The sequence below is a fragment of the Magallana gigas genome, chromosome 6, assembly GCF_963853765.1.
Source record: "Magallana gigas chromosome 6, xbMagGiga1.1, whole genome shotgun sequence".
NCBI lineage: Eukaryota > Metazoa > Mollusca > Bivalvia > Ostreida > Ostreidae > Magallana > Magallana gigas.
Window position 1 is genome coordinate 16472658 of NC_088858.1, and position 18129 is coordinate 16490786.

The window sequence follows — 18129 nt, forward strand, 5'->3', positions numbered from 1 at the left end:
TTACAATCGATGCATAGCATGCGGATTGAATAACCCCAATTATTCGGGGGACGAAACCAAGCGGTTTCCTTTTCTAAACATTCCCGTGATGCATTTTGGTTTGTTTTTTCGTTTGCCCAAAGAGAAATTGTTTTTATTTACTTTGAATATTTCTAACTTTGAAAGGAGACTAATTCTGCTGGTGTAAATAGGAGAAAGTCCATAACTTTCTAAGATAAATGATTTGTATGAAAAAAATTTTGATACTGTAATTACAAAAAAATCGGACCAAGCAGCTTTAAACATAACGAGGTTTGACTGTATAAGCTGATGAGTATTGACTATTTACCGGTATATGTGTGATCAGCTCTACAAACCTTAATCTTCTCAAGCATCATCTTGGTGTGCTAAGAAATAGTTATAACAAGATAAATAGTCGGAATAAGTCATAATGATGGCTTTTATCTCATTACCTTAAGTCATAATGATAACCTTTTTAAGACTTTCTGTTTCAGAAGTTAAAATAATGAGTTCTTTAAATTCTCATAACAATCTTTATGTTATATCAAGTTATTCCAACTTCATACAAGAATATCCAGTTAATATACAAAGAAGATTCAAATAACTTATACATGTGTATATAAATAAATCTTTTTAGAATGGTTGGTTTGTAGGTTTGTGTGCAAATTGAGGCACCATTACCCAATGACAAAATATCACTACATTATCTCCAGAGATTTTTCTCTGGGTATAAGTCATAAAATTTCATTAAAACATGGACAGAAAATCAGATCATTTTAAGAAATCATTGTTGGGTGGTTTCATCTTGACAGTGACCTCTCCTTGACCTTTGTGTTTTCTTCCTGGAAGTCTGCCAAGGTTTGCCGAAACTCATTGATGTAGTTAAATTGCTGGGAAGAAGAACAAAATACTCTCTGTTTTTGTTTGCTCTACACAACATTACACAAATAGCCTTTTAAATTGTCATAATGTTTCATCAAAATATTGACTAAAATCTGCATCTATCAAAACTTTCTGGCAAAATGTTGCTTAATGGTATAATAAATGAGGAAAGATGTTCACTTAAAACAGAAATTGACATGTGTGTCATTAATCTTATACCAGAATTTGCCAAAAAAATTCTTAAGATTATCGAAGAATTGATTAAAGAACAAACCTTAACAGTTTGAACAGCTCTTGGCCCTCTCAGTTCTTTCATTTTTTCTATTGCTTTCTCAGGGGTCATCTCAGAATCTAGAGCCATCAAGAAGCAGGCAGCAACTAATAAAAAGAAATGAAATCAACTAAAATGTTTTCATAACTTAATATTTAATTAAACACAATTTATGAATTAAATTGATAAGCTTTGAGGTATAGAAAAAAATTCTTACCCACACAAGATCTCCCCAATCCTCCATAGCAACTGAAGGGGAAAAAATAACCACTAAAGAGAATACAAAATATGGCACAACACATGCAAACAAATAAAATGACTTAAGGTCAAGGTTTCTATAAACAACAAGGTCACTGGCAACCTTTGTGCAAGGTATGTGCCCCCCCATGAAGTTATGTACTAGGCATCAAAGGGGAGGAAGAAGGGGGAGGGGGTAGTTGAATGGGGTGAAATAGGTGGATTAATTACTACAAATACATGTGACAGGTGGTGAAAAGTCAAGTCTCAGCTGGGACTCAAACCCAGGGCCTTTAACTTGGTGATTTGTAGTAGAGAGACACTATACTCTTTCCCAAATTGCTCTTTAATTATTGGTAAATGTAATATTCAACAGCAAGCAATCCATGAAACCATGTACATACTGTATAATGGGCTTTTTCTTGTTGTTGAGTATAATCTTGAGTTCCTCCAATATCTTCATCAGCTGACCAGTAGTGGGTGGCTGTCCGTCAGGGAAGGGGAAGTGATGGACGGTGAGACTGGCACCAGTCATCTCATGAAGTAGCCATTGGACGCGGTATTTACTGAGCTCACCCTTACTGCACAGACAAACCACATCTTGTACCCCCTCAGACAGCAGACACTCTGAAAAAATAACAATACTGGTAGTACATGTGTGGTAGAGTCAGATGGTATGTGCACCCTGAATCTCATGTCAGGTTCTCTACCAACTGAGCTATCTGGTGTCAGCATTTGAACAGTTCTAACCACCACATTCTTCTCTCTTAAATGACCTTTGTCCTCGAAGACATACCGGTATATACCGGTTCTTGTTTCCTATCATATCGTGGGTTCTATGGTATCACGGTATTTCTGTGTACGTATAGAAGCACGCACTGAAATTGACATTTGACATCGGGATATTTTTAGACAAAGTAAACAGAGACACGCTGAACATCACTGAGGTATATAATAGAGGAAACTCACAATAACACTAGTTTCTGGAAATTTTTCCGTATTGATAGATTTTTTCGACAAAATGATTTAACTAATGCGATATCATAGGATGGGCTCATATATCTCTCCAGGTTCTTTCCCCTGGCAGGATCAAGTTCATTTACCTTGTGTCAGTCCCATGCAGGGGTTGGCATGGCACCAAATGTAACAGGATGCGTGATATAATGACAGACCCGACTGGAAAGTTCAAAATCTGGTCCCCTAACTGAATCTCTAGTCCGGTACTCTGTCAACTTAGCTGTCTGGTTCCAGTTTTTGAACCAGTCTAACTGTCACAAATCCTTAATATTATGTAAAAAACAAAATCTTACTTATGTCATTTTGAAGAGATCTCCATACATCTTTGAAGCGACAACCTATAAATAGAAAAGGTTTGTTATATAATAAATATATTAAACTTCAACAATTACACAGCTAATACATTCATACATGATCAGAGACATAAATAACAGAGATAGGTAACTGATCGAAATCTTGCGGTCCCTATTGTAAAGTATTCCCAGTTTAAATCAGTATATCTTTCAAATGAACAATTATATCGAAATGTAAACAGCTAAAACCTATTACCAAAACATTCAAAATATCATATTTTCATGAGTTTATGTTTTATAAACAATATTAAAAGAGGAGGTTTTGGTGGCAGTTGGATACCCGTCGTCTGAGATTTCGCAGATGTTTTATAGCTGGCCAATATACTGTATTTTCTATATACATGTATTAATCTTATTTTTTTAATTTTTTGTTTCAAAAATGTCTAAAACCTTTGCCTATTTTTAGAAAAACAATATACTTTTGGTTTAAGATTATTATCTCGGTTTACTAAAAAAGAGTTCTCAAAGTGAGGTCGGTCCCATAACAATTTTCAACAACAAACATGCTAATGGTGGAGTTGCCAATCTCTGTTATATGTTATATATGTCTCTGATCTTATTAATTAATCATACATACAGCTGTACTGTCTTGTGGCATTTATCGGGTTGGGACCAATCTCCCTAATGGGATATAATAGCCTGTTTGGGACATAATGCCCCAAATGGAACATAAATTTGAAGTGCAAAAAATTTATTTAACAAAAAATAATTAAGTCAAATCAGCATTAGATTCCAGTGTAGATAAAGTGCAACAACTTTTGATAAACAATTAGTTTTTTTGTAACCCCACTGTTGCAGATATTGATCCCTCAGTTTATCAAAAACTTCTTGGGGATCACTCTGACAAAGTACATTGATTTCAGAAAAACTTTCTAACCAAAAGTTGTTGCATTCGTATGAATTTATGCGGATTAATATAAAAAGTTACAAAACCTAAAATGTTATTAGATTTTTGCACTTCAAATTTATATTCCATTTTGGGTATTACATCCCAAACAGGCCATTACCTTACATCCCTTTTGGGAGATTGGTCCCAAACTGTTTATCTATAGCTGTTTTATATTAATGACATATGTAACCTAAACATGTATATATATAGCTATAGAATAAATGTAACGTATCAACAACAAAAAAACTTGCCTGGTAGTGATGTGACGCCCAATGGAGTTTCAAATCCATAACACGTCAGGTCTAACCTATGTGTAGAAACAAAATAAATATAGACCTAATCTCTGTTATAGTTTCTCCCTATTATCAGCAGTTTATGTCAATAAAATTGTAAGTTTCTGTACATATACTGCAGAAGAGTTCGATATCGCGGTATACTTAATTTACCAAGATATTTCCAGTGGTGACAAATCAACTTCTCCTGTGTCATCATCCGAAGAATCGAATCCAGACCCAGAAGCATCGGCCATTACATCAGAATTTGTTGTTGCTGGTTCAACTTTCATTTTAAAAAAGATTTTTGAATTTCGCGCTACTTTCAAAATTCACTTTCACTTTCCCAAAATTATTTTTTAAAGAATATATCAATTTGATTAAATTAAGAACTGTAGTTAAAAGGTGTCATTTTTTATATATACTTCATATCTTTTCAACTTATATAAAATAAAAAATGAAATACCACGATGTGTTCCGAATAATCTCTCGTTGGAAACAACCAAGATGGCGGGATAGGATATAAACATTCAGATTAGCATTAGATTTTTTCTCTCTTTGGTAAGAATAGAGTCGTTTGATCAAAAGTTAATCTGTTTAACTTACTGTATATATGTTTATTTTATTTTATTTTAATAAATGATTGTAATTATGATTGTTCTTTTTAAAAAACAATAATCCATTCAAACTAATCCATGTCCTCTACGTCACAGAGCACCTGCCATATGCCATGTATGCAGGGTTTTAAACAGTTTTATTGTATAATCATCTTTTTCCTTGAAAAGAGAAAGTCATTGTTAATTGCATGACAATTCACTGTATTGAAATACCGATATGACTTTTCCATTAAAATTTTGACAAAACAACTCATGTAAAATTATTGTGTTATACACTATTCTCTTTTGAGAAGTGGAGAGACATAGCCTACATCCACACATGGATGTAGGCTATGCCTGTCCACTTCTCAAAAGAGAATATGATATACACAAGATATCCTTGATTCATATTTTGCTAATTAAATTACCCAATAATCATAAATACCTCGGACTTCAAACGAGGTTCATTCAAAAGTAAAATTTCCAAGATTTCTCTATGAAATGCCATCTCTATCTTATCAGGTTGCAATACATCGGCTAAAATTAATTAAAGGAGTCTACAGGGTTTCATACCTGTTACTCATCCCACATTGTGCAGAAGACTCCCGTAGAACGTACGGCTTAAGAATCTAAAATCTCCCACATCCAACCATGCAATCTCCTGCGCGGGAGACTAAATTCCTGCACTAAATTCTCTCACAAACATATTTTTCTTCCCCAATAACATCCCCCCAACTTGTGTATCTTGAAATGATAAATTCAAATGCTATATATTTCAATAACCACTGAGGATTTTTTGTAATTTTGTCTAAAAATCTGCTATAAATTGTTTGAATTAATCAAAATCTATTCAAGAACTGTTTACCGTGATCAATGTATGACATGTTTTCATCTTAGTTTACTTTTTATGATTACCTCCGGTTTTGATTAAAATCAGTTATATGCCTTATATAAAGATAAGTGAAAGGTTTAAACACTTTAATATATTAAACACCAAGATTTTACTCTGAAACAGCAAAGAATAAAATACACTGCTAGTGATGTCACTTGACAGGTGCACAGGTAAAGTATACCCAAGCCACATGCAAATGTTGTTTACACAAATTCTCCCCTTAGTCAGGTTGGTGAGAGTGGGGATTCTCCAACATAGTAGCTTTGAAAGGTTAACAGGTATGGGGTTTTTGCATTGAACAGTACCCGAATGATAACGTTGAAATATGTGTGAAACATTCTGAGTGACTTCCAAATAGAGAAAAGCTGTCAATATTTCCCATTATAAATCCCTGTAAGAAAACTGTTTTCGTTCATGTTCTTGTTCCAAAGTATACCTTTTGCAATACATGTACTTGCAGTATTTCAGTTATTGTGAAAAGGTATTTTTATTATGCTGAAGTTAATTTATTTTAAAATTTGTATGTGAAAGCAGATTAGCAATGCATAACATAACGGGAAACTTTGCCAAACAATATTTATATATTTATTCTTTGCAGGCATCATGCCCAGTACCATTGTGCCAATCAATCTGACCAGGAGCCATTCTATGAAGGCGGCTCCTGAGGGTCTGAGATATGGCAATTTTGAGGGCATTGTCTACCTTCCACCAGTGAAGTCAGACTCGTCTTTAGGTGTCCAGAGTTATTCCAAGTATAACAATCAACAAATTTACAAGACCATTTGTGATTGGTTTGATTCTTGGAGGCCATGGCAGCAGAAGACTCTGTTGTATGGAATTGTAGACAGGTGGGAGCAGTTGTAAACAAAAAACCTAAGTGTGATACATTTTGATACATACAGAGCTTCCATTGCTCTGTAATACACCTATAAGGCATATGAGTACCAGTACTTTATTTTTGCGTACCGGCAATCTATTCATAATTTTAAAGTACAGTGTGTATTTTCATGGGTAGTATTATTTTGCTTAGGTGTTTTTGTGATACTTTGTTATCGCATCAATGATTTTTTGTCTTTAACAGGTGCAGCACACGACAGCTAGATATCCTGGCTACCACTCTGGAGCCTGTCAAACACAGGGACTATGCAGCTGCCTACAAACTCCGCTACCCACTCTCTCCCTTCATGAACTCAAAGACTAGATCTGACATTCAGGAAAGTAGAACCCCATCCAAAGGAGGGAGCAGGCAGTCTTTGAGGAGCGAGAACAACAGTGTGTACACCATAGCCAGCATGTATGATGAAAAGGTTTTAATTGGGTCTCCTCAGAAGCAGCCTTCGACTGCACAGTCTCTCAAGTATGAGCAGGAGGATCTGTTGTCCGACTCCGCAGTCAGTTCAGTGCCCTCAACAGTCAATAAAGAAGGCACTGCTGGGAACATGGTGTCGGGAAAACTGGGAGTAATCAGAGAAAGAGCTGTCTTCTCAGAGAGGACAGAGTTATCTCCTGTTCACAACTTTGCCGACAACTTGGCAAGTACTATCATGCAGAGTGCCATGGAGGAAGTAGCTATATTGGAGAAGTTTGTGGAGAGAGAAAATACAATGTTTACTGAAGAGAGTAAGCCACCATCTAGGAGGTCCAGTCTGAAGAGGAGTCAGTCACTGACGGCTCGGAAGAAGTCGGATCTAAGTCTCATTCCTCCCCCAGGTAGGGAATTTCGAATCATCACTCCAGGTGTGCGGTCTATGGTGGAAAAGACTGAGCTGCCAAAACCAGGCACTGAGCTGACCAGAAGTCTTTCAAATATTTCGAGGAAAAGTGTGTCAAACCTTAGGTATGAGTTCTATGGAGCCCCTAATACTATCAGCACTCCTGATTTCTTCTCCAAAAGAGGACTGGCCAGAGAAGGTAAAGTTTGAACTAACTATGCTTGAGTCTTTTCAAATGCTTAAAACGATGAAAATTTCATGTTTTTAGTAAGAATTCTTAGGGTTTAAAATGTGTCCATTCTCAGGGGTTGTGTAAAAAATTTAAGAATTTGCAGACTTCTAATTATCCTCTTACTTTTTCAAGGTTCAATGCAGAAAGAGATTCGACATGGGCATGTGAAGAAGCCCAGGTATCTTCGAAATGTTCCCATTTCCTTACAGCGGTCATTTAAAGGAGTCAAGTGGTGGACAGAACAGCCTCATGAGGGAATGGTTTTCATGAAAGCCAAAAAGAAAGATCTGATTGCTCACTTCAAGGAGCAGCTTCTTAAAGTCTGGAATGTAAGTGGGGATTTTGTTTTTTTTTGGGGGGGGGGGGGGGGGCTGTTACTATAGGGTAAAATTTTCAATTAGTTCATTTTATTTTCATCATGTCAATATGTTTTAAAATTGGGGTTGTTTTTGCCAGTCTCTTTACCATAACCAGTCAACTTTGATTAATATATATAAATTTTTTACATTTTGTTATAAAATGGTATTGCAGAGAGAGGTAAATTTAACTTAATAGCCCATGTATATAATATCAAAGGTTTTTAATTGTATAGTAAATTGTTAGATTTGTTTGTGTTTTTTACCAGTGGCTTGATATGTGGGAGGATTATGAGAAGATTATTTTGCTGAAGGAAATTATTAAGATTGCTGGTTCAGAGGTGTTAAACTCCATGTATCACCATATACAACAGAGGTAAACAAAATATGAAAAAGATCATACTGATCATTTTTCATAACCACGATTGGGAATAATAATTCATAATTTCAGAAACACTAGTGCATGTGCATGTGTATTTTTGAGACTTGAAAACTTAAATCAAAGTACTGAAGTACTGAAAGCTGGGCTCTTTTGGTGTGTCTTTATGCATATTGTGTAGTAAAGACTGAAAATCTCAATCTCTCTCTCTCTCTCTAGATAGACAATTCATTCGAAATTTAAAAAAAAGAAACAAAATGCCAACACTTTTGACAAAACGTGGCTCTTTGTGTAACTATTTGGTATAGCGGAAGCTTTACCTTGACGCTGTTTGGTTTTTTGTTTATTTGTGCTATTTATAGTAACATTGGCAATTTTCCTATAGCCAGGACTCTGCTTTCAGCAGAGCCCGGCTAAAAATCACATAATGTTTAAATACCAGGATCTTTGTATGCATATGAAGACTGGACTGTTAGGGTTTCAGTTATACATTAGTTTTATCTTGTTTATTTGCAGACTCCGGGGTTCAAGAGACATAAACAGACTGTCGGACAAAATTCTCCTGTACATTTTTTCCTTGTTGATGCCAAAGGATGTGTACATTTCAGCTCAGGTACCTAATTAAATTCATTAAAAATGGTGACAACTAAATTTTTCCTGATAACAAAACACCCACTAATTTAAAGTACTTCACTTTTTGTAAATTATATATACACTCATCGTCGAAAACCCACGGTCAGTCTCGCTTCTCTTATGAGGTAAGAGAAGCGAGACCGACATTGGGTTTCCGACGGTGATATACACTTTACTTATATAAATTCATGTATTTGTCATTGTTTTGATAGGTGTGTCGGCGATGGCGGTTCCTGTGTGCCACTGATAGTTTGTGGATGATCAAATGTCATGAACTAGGTAACAAATGTATAAGTTTTCCCCATAACACAGCAATACACTTCTGTCTTCAAGTGTTTTCAGTTTTGATGCATGCCAGTTTTCAAAGGAATGCTGAAAATATATAAATTTGAAGAACTTAATTTTCTTGTCATTTACATGTACTGGTAGTACGAAAGTTTTATAAATCAAAGGTTTTATAGGTATATACAGGTATTCACAGATATTTCATTAATTAATGTTATGGACAAAGAACTTGACGTGTATTTTAGGGTTAGAGGAAGGAATAATGAACATGGAAGAAATAGTACTGAAGGCCAACACAAGAAAGATGGGAATTGACTGGCGGCTGGCTTATAATGAATTAAAGAGACTGACTAACATGATGAAGAGAGAGGCCAGAGAGAGGGGTAATTAGAGGATGACCCTCTATTTATGACTTTTACAGAATGAATGGGGCTTTTAAAAGTCATAAATATACAAATTAAATGAATTACCAAATGAGTTATTAGGACATTATTATTAGCATTTCAGTACTATTGAGTTATGACGATTTTGTTCTGTATTGTCTTATCTAAATATGTCTTGTAGAAAATGTTCACTTGTAAATTCTATCTATTTTGTCCTAACAGAGTTAGCTGCAAGAGAAGAAGCTGAGAGACTTCGACAACTCAGAGCTGAGCTAGAAGGTAGACATATTTATTAGTAACAATTACTTTAGGTATCATACATCAGATAATTTATAACAGAAAGTGCATGTTTAAATAAAAAGCCATTTCAAAGTTTATGCTGCCAATAAATTGAATTGCAACATTTACATTATTACATGTATTGTATCTATGTATAAATGTAGCCTCAAAACGAAAAATAGTTTACCGAAAACCAAGTTTAGCCAGTAAGTAGTTTCAATGTTCAGTGTAAAAGAGGGTACAATATGGGTTTTAACATTAAATTAAATATAGTTTGATTTTTAATTGCATGATGATATTAATGATTTTGCTTAAAATACATAATTTATGAATGATTACCTAATGACTGTGTTTATCAAGATATTAATGATTTTGCTTAAAATACATAATTTATGAACGATTACCTAATGACTGTGTTTATCAATTTGATATCATAACCTTTGACATTAATTGCGACTGCATTCATAAATCTTAATGATTTAGTGTTTTTTATATCCTACTTACATGTAATTTTATCAGTATGAGTATAATGTTGCTACTATGCCTTATTTCAATACATGTCCTAGACAGTTCATTCATTTTAGTTTTTTTTAAATTTAAATATATTTTTTAAGCTTTTTATACTTAAATATTAGTACTTATTATGATAGAACTCATAATTGAAGACTTTTTTCATTTACTAAAATGACAAAATAAAATTGATTTTACATAACAGTACACATTTTTTTGAGCCCATTATATGAATGATAAATTGCATGAAATCAACCCTATATTTATGAAAATCAAACCATTATATTCTATGATAAATGCATGTGATTGAATTCCTTGAATGATAAATGCATGTGATATATGACTTGAATCAGCTTTTGATTTTTAATGATAAATGCATGCAGCAGTCTTAAACATCAGCGGACGACCCTGTGTCTCTAAATGTGTGTTCTCCTTTCTGTTCCAGTTTGCTTTCTCTTCTAACGTTGCAATGTAAGACATGATACGATGGCCAAAAGGCAGACTGTGCATTATAATGTCTATAAATAAATTTTTTACTATTTTTAAAAAAGGAATTTTTAAAAATGGATGAACGGGTGGGGGGGGGGGGGGGGGAGGAGGTTGCTGGCACAGCCTGTCTTGTTGATGTTGTTGCATGGCTGTTATATTTTACATGTCTTGTGTGTGACTTGATGTGGTTAAGTCAGATTTTACATATTTTGAAATAGTGAAGTGTTTGGCTCATACTTTACATAGGAATTTTTTTGAAGCGACTATAGATGCCAGAAATTTTTGTTATTTTATGAAAAATTACCTTGACTTTGAAATAAGTGCGTATTTGTTTATCATTATTGAGAGTACAGTCATGTAAGTTGCCATTTATAGTTCCTAAACATTGGGTGTGGTGAGAATGAGGTTTGTAAAACTTTTTTTTACAGCATGTTATCAATTGTAGTAGAATATCTTTTAAACATGAAATTTATTACACCGTTAACTTGTTGGAATGCAATTACAAATATTTTTATGGGTCACAACTTATTTCAGAAACAGATCAATCATGATTTATGACAAACGCTGTTAATTAATGAGCACTTAACAAGAAAACAATTAGGACATGTCATGTGTTGTAGGTTATGCATGATTAGAATTGGACACAGATCAATTATTAATTCTATTTTGAAATATCGAATTTCCATAGAAATCATTGATGGATCAACCAAGAATGGTTTCATAACACTGAATCTAAAATTATCAAGTTACATAAACTAAAAACTTTTAGACTTCTGTCAATAACCATGATAACAGTGAACTATATGTAAATTCTAAAATGTGCCCAAAAAAATACAATTTATGAGAGCTCGTTCGTTTTGATCAACTTTTTTAAATGTTCTTTTCTCTAAGTTTATCTGCTGATAATTTTTTCCCTTCCCATAACAAATATTAGTAGAAAACATAAAAGATTCAGGATCTGAATAAGTTAGAAAAATGTTGACATCTGAGGGTGTCTGGATTGAATAGGTGGATTAAATATGAATAAATGTATCTAACATCATGCCCTCTGGCATCTTGCATATAAAGGTAGATTTAATATCAATTCAGTTATGTGATTGAAAGGCTAAAATTGTTACCCATTACTTCAGTGCATTCAACTTTGAGATCCACCTCTGACTTTATGGAAGAGAGGGCTAAGTAGACTGAACACAGCTCTATCTGATATATAAACATGAATATATTACATGTATAGATATTGCCTACACCCATGTAACTTACTGTAATCACCTTTACTGGTGGAGAGAGATTTAGATATATTTGCATGTTGGGAAATCTCAGAATTCATTATAATTAGTTGTATGTAGATCTATAAACAGCCTTTTAATATAGTGATATGCAATAGCCGTGAACTTTATTGTTTCTTAAAAAGAAAATACTAAATAAATTTCCTTTTTATTTACGTTTATTTGGTTTAGCTTTATGTTGTACATTTACTCCAATTAAAACTTAATTATTACAGTAAAGTGAATTCATTTCATTTAATTTCCAATTGATTTTCAAGAAAGAAACAATTGGCTGCAATACAAATTATTTTATATTTGGTCATTGTTTTATGTTTCGATCAGCAAAGAATTTAATTTCAGGTGATAAACAAAATATAGATTCTACCCATACAATAAATCAGGTTGCCTCAGAGCAACCTCCGAAATTTCAGCTGAGATCTGAAGACATTTTAATTCAGTACCAGAGGATGTTTAACTATGACGTCTACACTCCTCCCACAACAGCAGGTACTCTAAGGGAGATGACTCTGTATATAGACACAGTCCTTAGAAAGAGTTATCACCCTTGCTTTTGAGATATTGAGTGATTTTATACTACACCCTCTAGCTTATATAATAATTTTCCCCTTTATTGCTTTAGAATACATACACAGAAATATATATTTTGTAGATTGCTTAGTCTGTACTCAATCTGTAGGTAGCTTTTGTATAATTTTTTTATAATTTTTTTTTGTATGTCATATGGACATGTACTGGTTAAATGTTACAATAAAGTTAGTTAACAATTTATGTTTTTTTAAGTCCATTTTTTTTGATGATATTAAACTAACCAGTTGTTTATACATTTATGATATATGCACCAATTCTTTGAAAATGTTGTTGTTTAAAATATTTGTATTTTAAAACAGGTATAGTTTTTCCTCTCATTCCTTTATTATAATCCATACAGTTTAATATGACTTGGATTTCGGCACCTAGATCTACCCTGTTATCTGAAAATGTTCATTTTTCTGGGTATGCTGTGAAATCATTAGAATTCATGGTGGCTAACAATTTCATGGAATGTTTTATATTTGTTGGTAGCCCTCCCCAACAAATTTACATCCTCGACGAAAACACATTTTGAAATAGTGTTTTTTTACTGAAACTGAATACCGATGCATCACCGAAATTACATCCCCATAAATAATAAAAATCATACAATCCATGAAAATTAACTCCCACAAATTTAATTGATTCCACAGTTAAAATAGTACATGCAACCAAAAAATTTTACAGATGTGTATGTTTTGATAATCTGCTACATGCAAATGCTTATAGATCCTAACTATCTTTGTCTTTATAGATTAAATGTAATAAATAGCATAAGTTATATAACATATTAAATAAAGACATCATTATTGATAATATTCCTTCCCACTGTCTAGTTTATGGTACAAAAATGAAAAAAAGTGAGTCCAGCTAGCACAAGACAACCGTATGGTTTAACAAGTGCTTTACTCATAGTGTTAGTCATCAGATTTTCGGAACTGTAAAGTACTTAATGAAGAATAATTTAGCTAGAACTTTTCTAAGATTGATAACTGCTAGATTGCACAAATACCGCTACTTTTTGCATCAAAATTTTTTTCTTAATCCTTAATTATCAATGAGTTTTACTAAAATTCAAACAAATGTAATTGCTTCCAAATGTAAAAAACATGATCTTTTATACATGGCTGAAATTTAAACCTGCTATATAGAGTACATGTATATCCTTCTAAACCCCTGACTTTATTGATAACATGACTTTCGATGATAAACAAGTTGACTGTATTTAGGAGATAATGCTATTATAATACATCATATAGTGAAAAATAGGAGAAAGAAAAGAAAGATTGTATGCGTGTCCAAGTCGTAATCCTCAAAATCTGAACTGTATATTCATTGATTTTTAATTACAAAATGTAGCAAACCTAATAGCCATGCAATGCACTGCTATTTTTTGTAGTAGTCTTTTTTTATATAAAAATGCTTTGCTCATTATGTACATAAAAATGCAATGCTTTGCTTGAAGTTATATTTCTTTGTTTATAAACTTTCTGAAATACATGCATGTATAATAATTTAATGTTTAATTCTTAAATATTGGAATAAAACAGTCTTTTATTTATTTATTTTTTTACATTATTGACTCATATTAGTGAAATTGCAATAAATAATACTTGTACATGTGCTTGTAATTGTTACCAGGTACTTTATACTGAGTTTACTGATGAAAATACACTGTCATTATTTTGATATTTGAAGATGGTGTTGTATGTGTTAACATTCATTTTGAAATGACCATTTCAGATGATAGAAGAAACATTTCTACTGCACAAGGTAGCAAAATGTGCTTTGTATTCAATGAATATAGAATTGTGTATTCTTTATACCTGTAGAAGTTTATAGAAGTGTTATGTAGCTAGTATTATAAAGAATAATTATACGCATTGAAATATATATTATCATAGTTAAACACAGTAAAACAGAACCCTAGAAGACCAAAACATTTATAGAGTGGAATCTAGCTCTATAATCTGAATACCAATAATCTGTACATGTGAACTGCACAATAAATTATATTTGAAAAAAAAAAATATCAATGATGTAAAAAAGTTCTAAATTTTCAGATGTATCTCTGCAAGGGTTTTGCTTTATGCAAGTAATGACTTGTAAAATTTTACAATTTCTGTGTTTGGAAAACACCAAAAGTAATTTACTAGTTCAATATGAGCATGGATATATCATGAATTCACAGTTATAGCAAAGTTTTATATGGGTCCTTGGCAATTAACATCCTTTACAATTATTTGTAAAACATACTTGGAAGTAAAAAAATTTTCAGTAAATAAAGGGAATTCATTCTGTCTCTCATAGTTCTTAAAAATAACAAAATTTCATTACACCTTTCAGGATGAATGTTTAATGCCAGACTCACATACATTGTGTCAATCTATACTCTCAATGCAAAAACTTATATTTTTAAGTAACCAGGCGTGTTTTGATATTACATGTAATACATACCCAGTCATTAAACTTTTTCTGATTGGATAACTTGTAACTAAAACAAGTATATCATAAATTTGCTTGTATATGCTTTAATTTCTACAAATTAGCTGTATTTACCAGTATATATGCAGTAAGGGATAGCCAAGTAAAGGAACAGTTACAATGTACCAAGACTTTGCTAATCTGGTCTCCAAATCAGACTGCTTGGACATAGTAAATTTATTGTAATTTATGCCAAATTTTATCCATCTCTGTGAAGGTTTTTTTGAATGTAATTCTGTTTTACTCTTTATACCGGTACATAAAAGTGCTGCAGTAGATAGAATTGTGTTGCAGAATTAATCATTTTAATATGCTTATTATAGCATTCATTTGTACAGAAAGCATGATGAAAACCAGGTCAATTTTCTGCACTCTCCCATTGCTAGAGAGTGTGAGGGAGCAGAATTTAATTACATCTTACGTAAATTATTAATTACAAATGTCATTAGAGCTTTGAACCTTCAAACTGCTTTTGTCTCTTTCTTTTGATATTGAGGTCAAAGATTTGCTTAATTTGTCATTTTCTCATCTTTCATGTAGAATTTTATAAGACCGATTTAGAAAAAAATATTTTGTTTCAAGACATCAGTTGTTGATTTCATCAAATAGTCTGCCTACACAACCATCAACGGTTAACCACATTTCAGATTTCACGCAGCCTTGCACATTTTCTCCCCCATCAAAATTTGTTAAACAAATCTTATCCAAATACTAAACTTCCAAATGCTTTGCTATTACTGGACCCGTTTTCTCTTTACAGTGATTTTTCATGTAATTATTCAGATTAGAAACTAATTAAGAAATATATATACAAACAAATTTTGATGAAATAATATTTATTTGTTACATTTGCGTCACCAGGAGGACATTTATTATTTAGGTTTATCTTTTAAAGTCTTTGAAGTCCTATGAATAATGCTGAGAACATTACCCTTTGTTTGTTGCTAATTTAGGAAAGATATAATGATGAATAAATGCTTAAATTCTTTTTAAACAATGCTTTTTTTTAAATTTTAACTGTTGTCATGCTAGTTAACTTGAGGGTGAAATGAACATTTTTGTCTCCCTGTTCATTTAAAGTTTATTGGTATTTAAAAGATATTTGAAAATTATGCCATAATTTCTTTGTTACCTTAAAATTTCTCTTTAAAATTCAAAGTATATTTTTTGATGCAGTATTGGTAGAAAAGAATATATGAAAAATATTAGCCATGGACATGAAGAATTGACATTGTTATTTTACAGTTGATATTGAGGTTAAGCGGGGTACTCAAGCTGCAATTGAGCAAGAAGAAGCTGAGAGAAGGCAGAGAGAGGAGGCAAGAAAGAGAGAGAAGTATGCCATCAAATTTAAGAGAGAAAGAAAAGAGGATGCCAACAAAATAGAAGAGGATGAAAAAAGTGATGAAGGAGATGATGTGTCTGATGAAGACCTCTCTCAGTATGGAGATTTTGTATATCAGGCATGTGAAGAGGAAGATGATGATCTAGGTTTGTTACTTTTATAGTTCTTTTGACAGTAAATGCTCAACTTATCAGTACATGTAGTACAGTAAAACACGGTTATAGTGAAAACACTTATAATGAATTGATGCTTACAGCAAAGTGATTTTCATTCCCAGGGACTCTATTACGTGTTGTCAACTTGGCGGATATAACGAGTTATGCTTATAACATAGTAAAATCGCCTATCCCTGGCACTTCATATAAGCATGTTTTACTGTATGTTAGAATACTACCATAAATTCACAGCCCTTTTATGAGATTTTTAGTGCTGTACATGCAATTAAATGAAATACTGATAATGAATTAATCTAAATTTGCAGATGAAAGAGAGCAAACCAGATCTCAGCCATATTGGAAACCATTAAGAAAATCTGGGGCAAATGACAAACCAAAAGAACTGGAGAAGATTGAGGCAGACCACCAAATGGAGCAGAAGCAAAGAGAGAAAGAAGAGAAGAAGAGATACCTAGCAAGGAAGCAGAAGACTAATGTCAGGTATTAAAAATGACACTTTATTACCCAGTAATATAACATGTACATTCACAAGGCTTTGAGAGGGCTTAATTAATGGTCATTGCCATTTTTAGGCTATATTTACCTTCTTTTGATAGAGAGCCTTTTATAAAGATTTAAGGAAAATGTTCCAATTCTAAAGGCAAAATGTTTGGATTTTTTCTTTACTTGATGACAATTTATGGTCAAAAATATCACATTTAAATGTTTAAGGCAGATTTGATGGAAAATCTGCAGACCACTCAGCTTTCTGAAGATTGCATTTGACTTGAGTTTTAGGAAGATGTTTTTAAATCAATAAACTTTAAAACAAAGTTGAACCTCAATGTTTCTGAAGTTCAGTGTCATTGGTTAAAGGTCATTGAAATATGATGCCATGCAGTACTACGTAGTATGTTATGACATGTTGAAAATAGACATATTCAATAATTGTCAAAGAGATTTTTTTTCATTACATTAATATTTATTTATATTTCATACTTTTGTCAAAAGTGCTTTACCAGAACAAAAGGACATAGAATATGAAATCAAGGTCATTGCTTTTGTTTGTTCCACATTGAAATAAGGGGTTGGTAGAAAAGAAAGTTCACAAGAATGTAGGTTGTACACGTATTAGGTTCAGAGTGTAGTAGAAGCTTGCGAGGAATTGCACTTCTCATTCTATTTGGGGCTTAAATTTCAAATAAATGACACAACAAATAAAGGAATTGCTTGTTTCCATTTAAGTACATCTTCTCTTAAAATGAGAATTAAAACAAACCCACTAATTAATATTAAGTGTGAAAGAAATTGATGAATCCATAATGTGATAGAACGGGATGTTGAGTGATGAATGTACTTCCTCTGTTCAGTATTAATTTTCGCAAAAATGAAAAAGAGTGTTTTTGGACAGTACCGGTATTTTATTTAGGGAAACTGCCATCCATAATTTCTAAAATGAAATGCCAAAAGTGATGTTTATGGTTAAAAATTCTCATTGTGTTGCTAATGAATTGGCAAAAACAATCAAAAATTATTTCAATTTTTTCTTTTTTTTGGTTGGAAAACGAGATTAATCATTTGTCAGAGTAAATTCTGGATGGTAGTAACAGTGGATTAGTTAA

General features: G+C 32.6%; 2 protein-coding genes across 7 annotated transcripts in view; one reads left to right on the plus strand and one right to left on the minus strand.

The window, feature by feature from the left end:
* Positions 1-519: 519 nt before the first annotated feature.
* Positions 520-4207, minus strand: LOC105333369 (cyclin-dependent kinase inhibitor 3). The gene is made up of 7 exons (XM_011436304.4): positions 4096-4207; positions 3901-3956; positions 2701-2745; positions 1795-2017; positions 1371-1402; positions 1157-1260; positions 520-890 (listed from the first exon to the last, which is right to left on the minus strand). The coding sequence occupies exons 1-7, from the start codon at positions 4176-4178 to the stop codon at positions 801-803; spliced, it is 633 nt and encodes a 210-aa protein (XP_011434606.3). The 5' UTR covers positions 4179-4207; the 3' UTR covers positions 520-800.
* A 200-nt stretch (positions 4208-4407) lies between these two features.
* Positions 4408-18129, plus strand: part of LOC105333367 (uncharacterized) — a 36262-nt gene continuing 22540 nt past the window's right edge. Inside the window, exons 1-14 of one of the 6 annotated variants that reach the window (XM_011436297.4) lie at positions 4408-4482; positions 6008-6257; positions 6491-7320; positions 7486-7682; positions 7979-8085; positions 8605-8701; positions 8934-9000; positions 9252-9389; positions 9612-9668; positions 9833-9874; positions 12293-12439; positions 14267-14296; positions 16253-16498; positions 16834-17008. In XM_011436297.4, coding sequence (XP_011434599.3) covers positions 6013-6257; positions 6491-7320; positions 7486-7682; positions 7979-8085; positions 8605-8701; positions 8934-9000; positions 9252-9389; positions 9612-9668; positions 9833-9874; positions 12293-12439; positions 14267-14296; positions 16253-16498; positions 16834-17008 — 2378 coding nt within the window. In that variant the 5' untranslated portion in view covers positions 4408-4482; positions 6008-6012. The remainder of the gene's footprint in view (positions 4483-6007; positions 6258-6490; positions 7321-7485; positions 7683-7978; positions 8086-8604; positions 8702-8933; positions 9001-9251; positions 9390-9611; positions 9669-9832; positions 9875-12292; positions 12440-14266; positions 14297-16252; positions 16499-16833; positions 17009-18129) is intronic. The other 5 variants (XM_011436299.4, XM_011436298.4, XM_011436300.4 and 2 more) reach the window with 5 other exon arrangements.

Excerpts from the sequence above, each read along its gene's own strand:
- LOC105333369 (XM_011436304.4), bottom strand. The coding sequence starts at position 4,178 with ATGGCCGATGCTTCTGGGTCTGGATTCGATTCTTCGGATGATGACACA. Across the intron at positions 1,403-1,794 it reads AAGAAAAAGCCCATTATACA|TTGCTATGGAGGATTGGGGA; the intron begins GTATGTACATGG and ends TTTCCCCTTCAG. Across the intron at positions 891-1,156 it reads GAGCTGTTCAAACTGTTAAG|CAATTTAACTACATCAATGA; the intron begins GTTTGTTCTTTA and ends TCTTCTTCCCAG.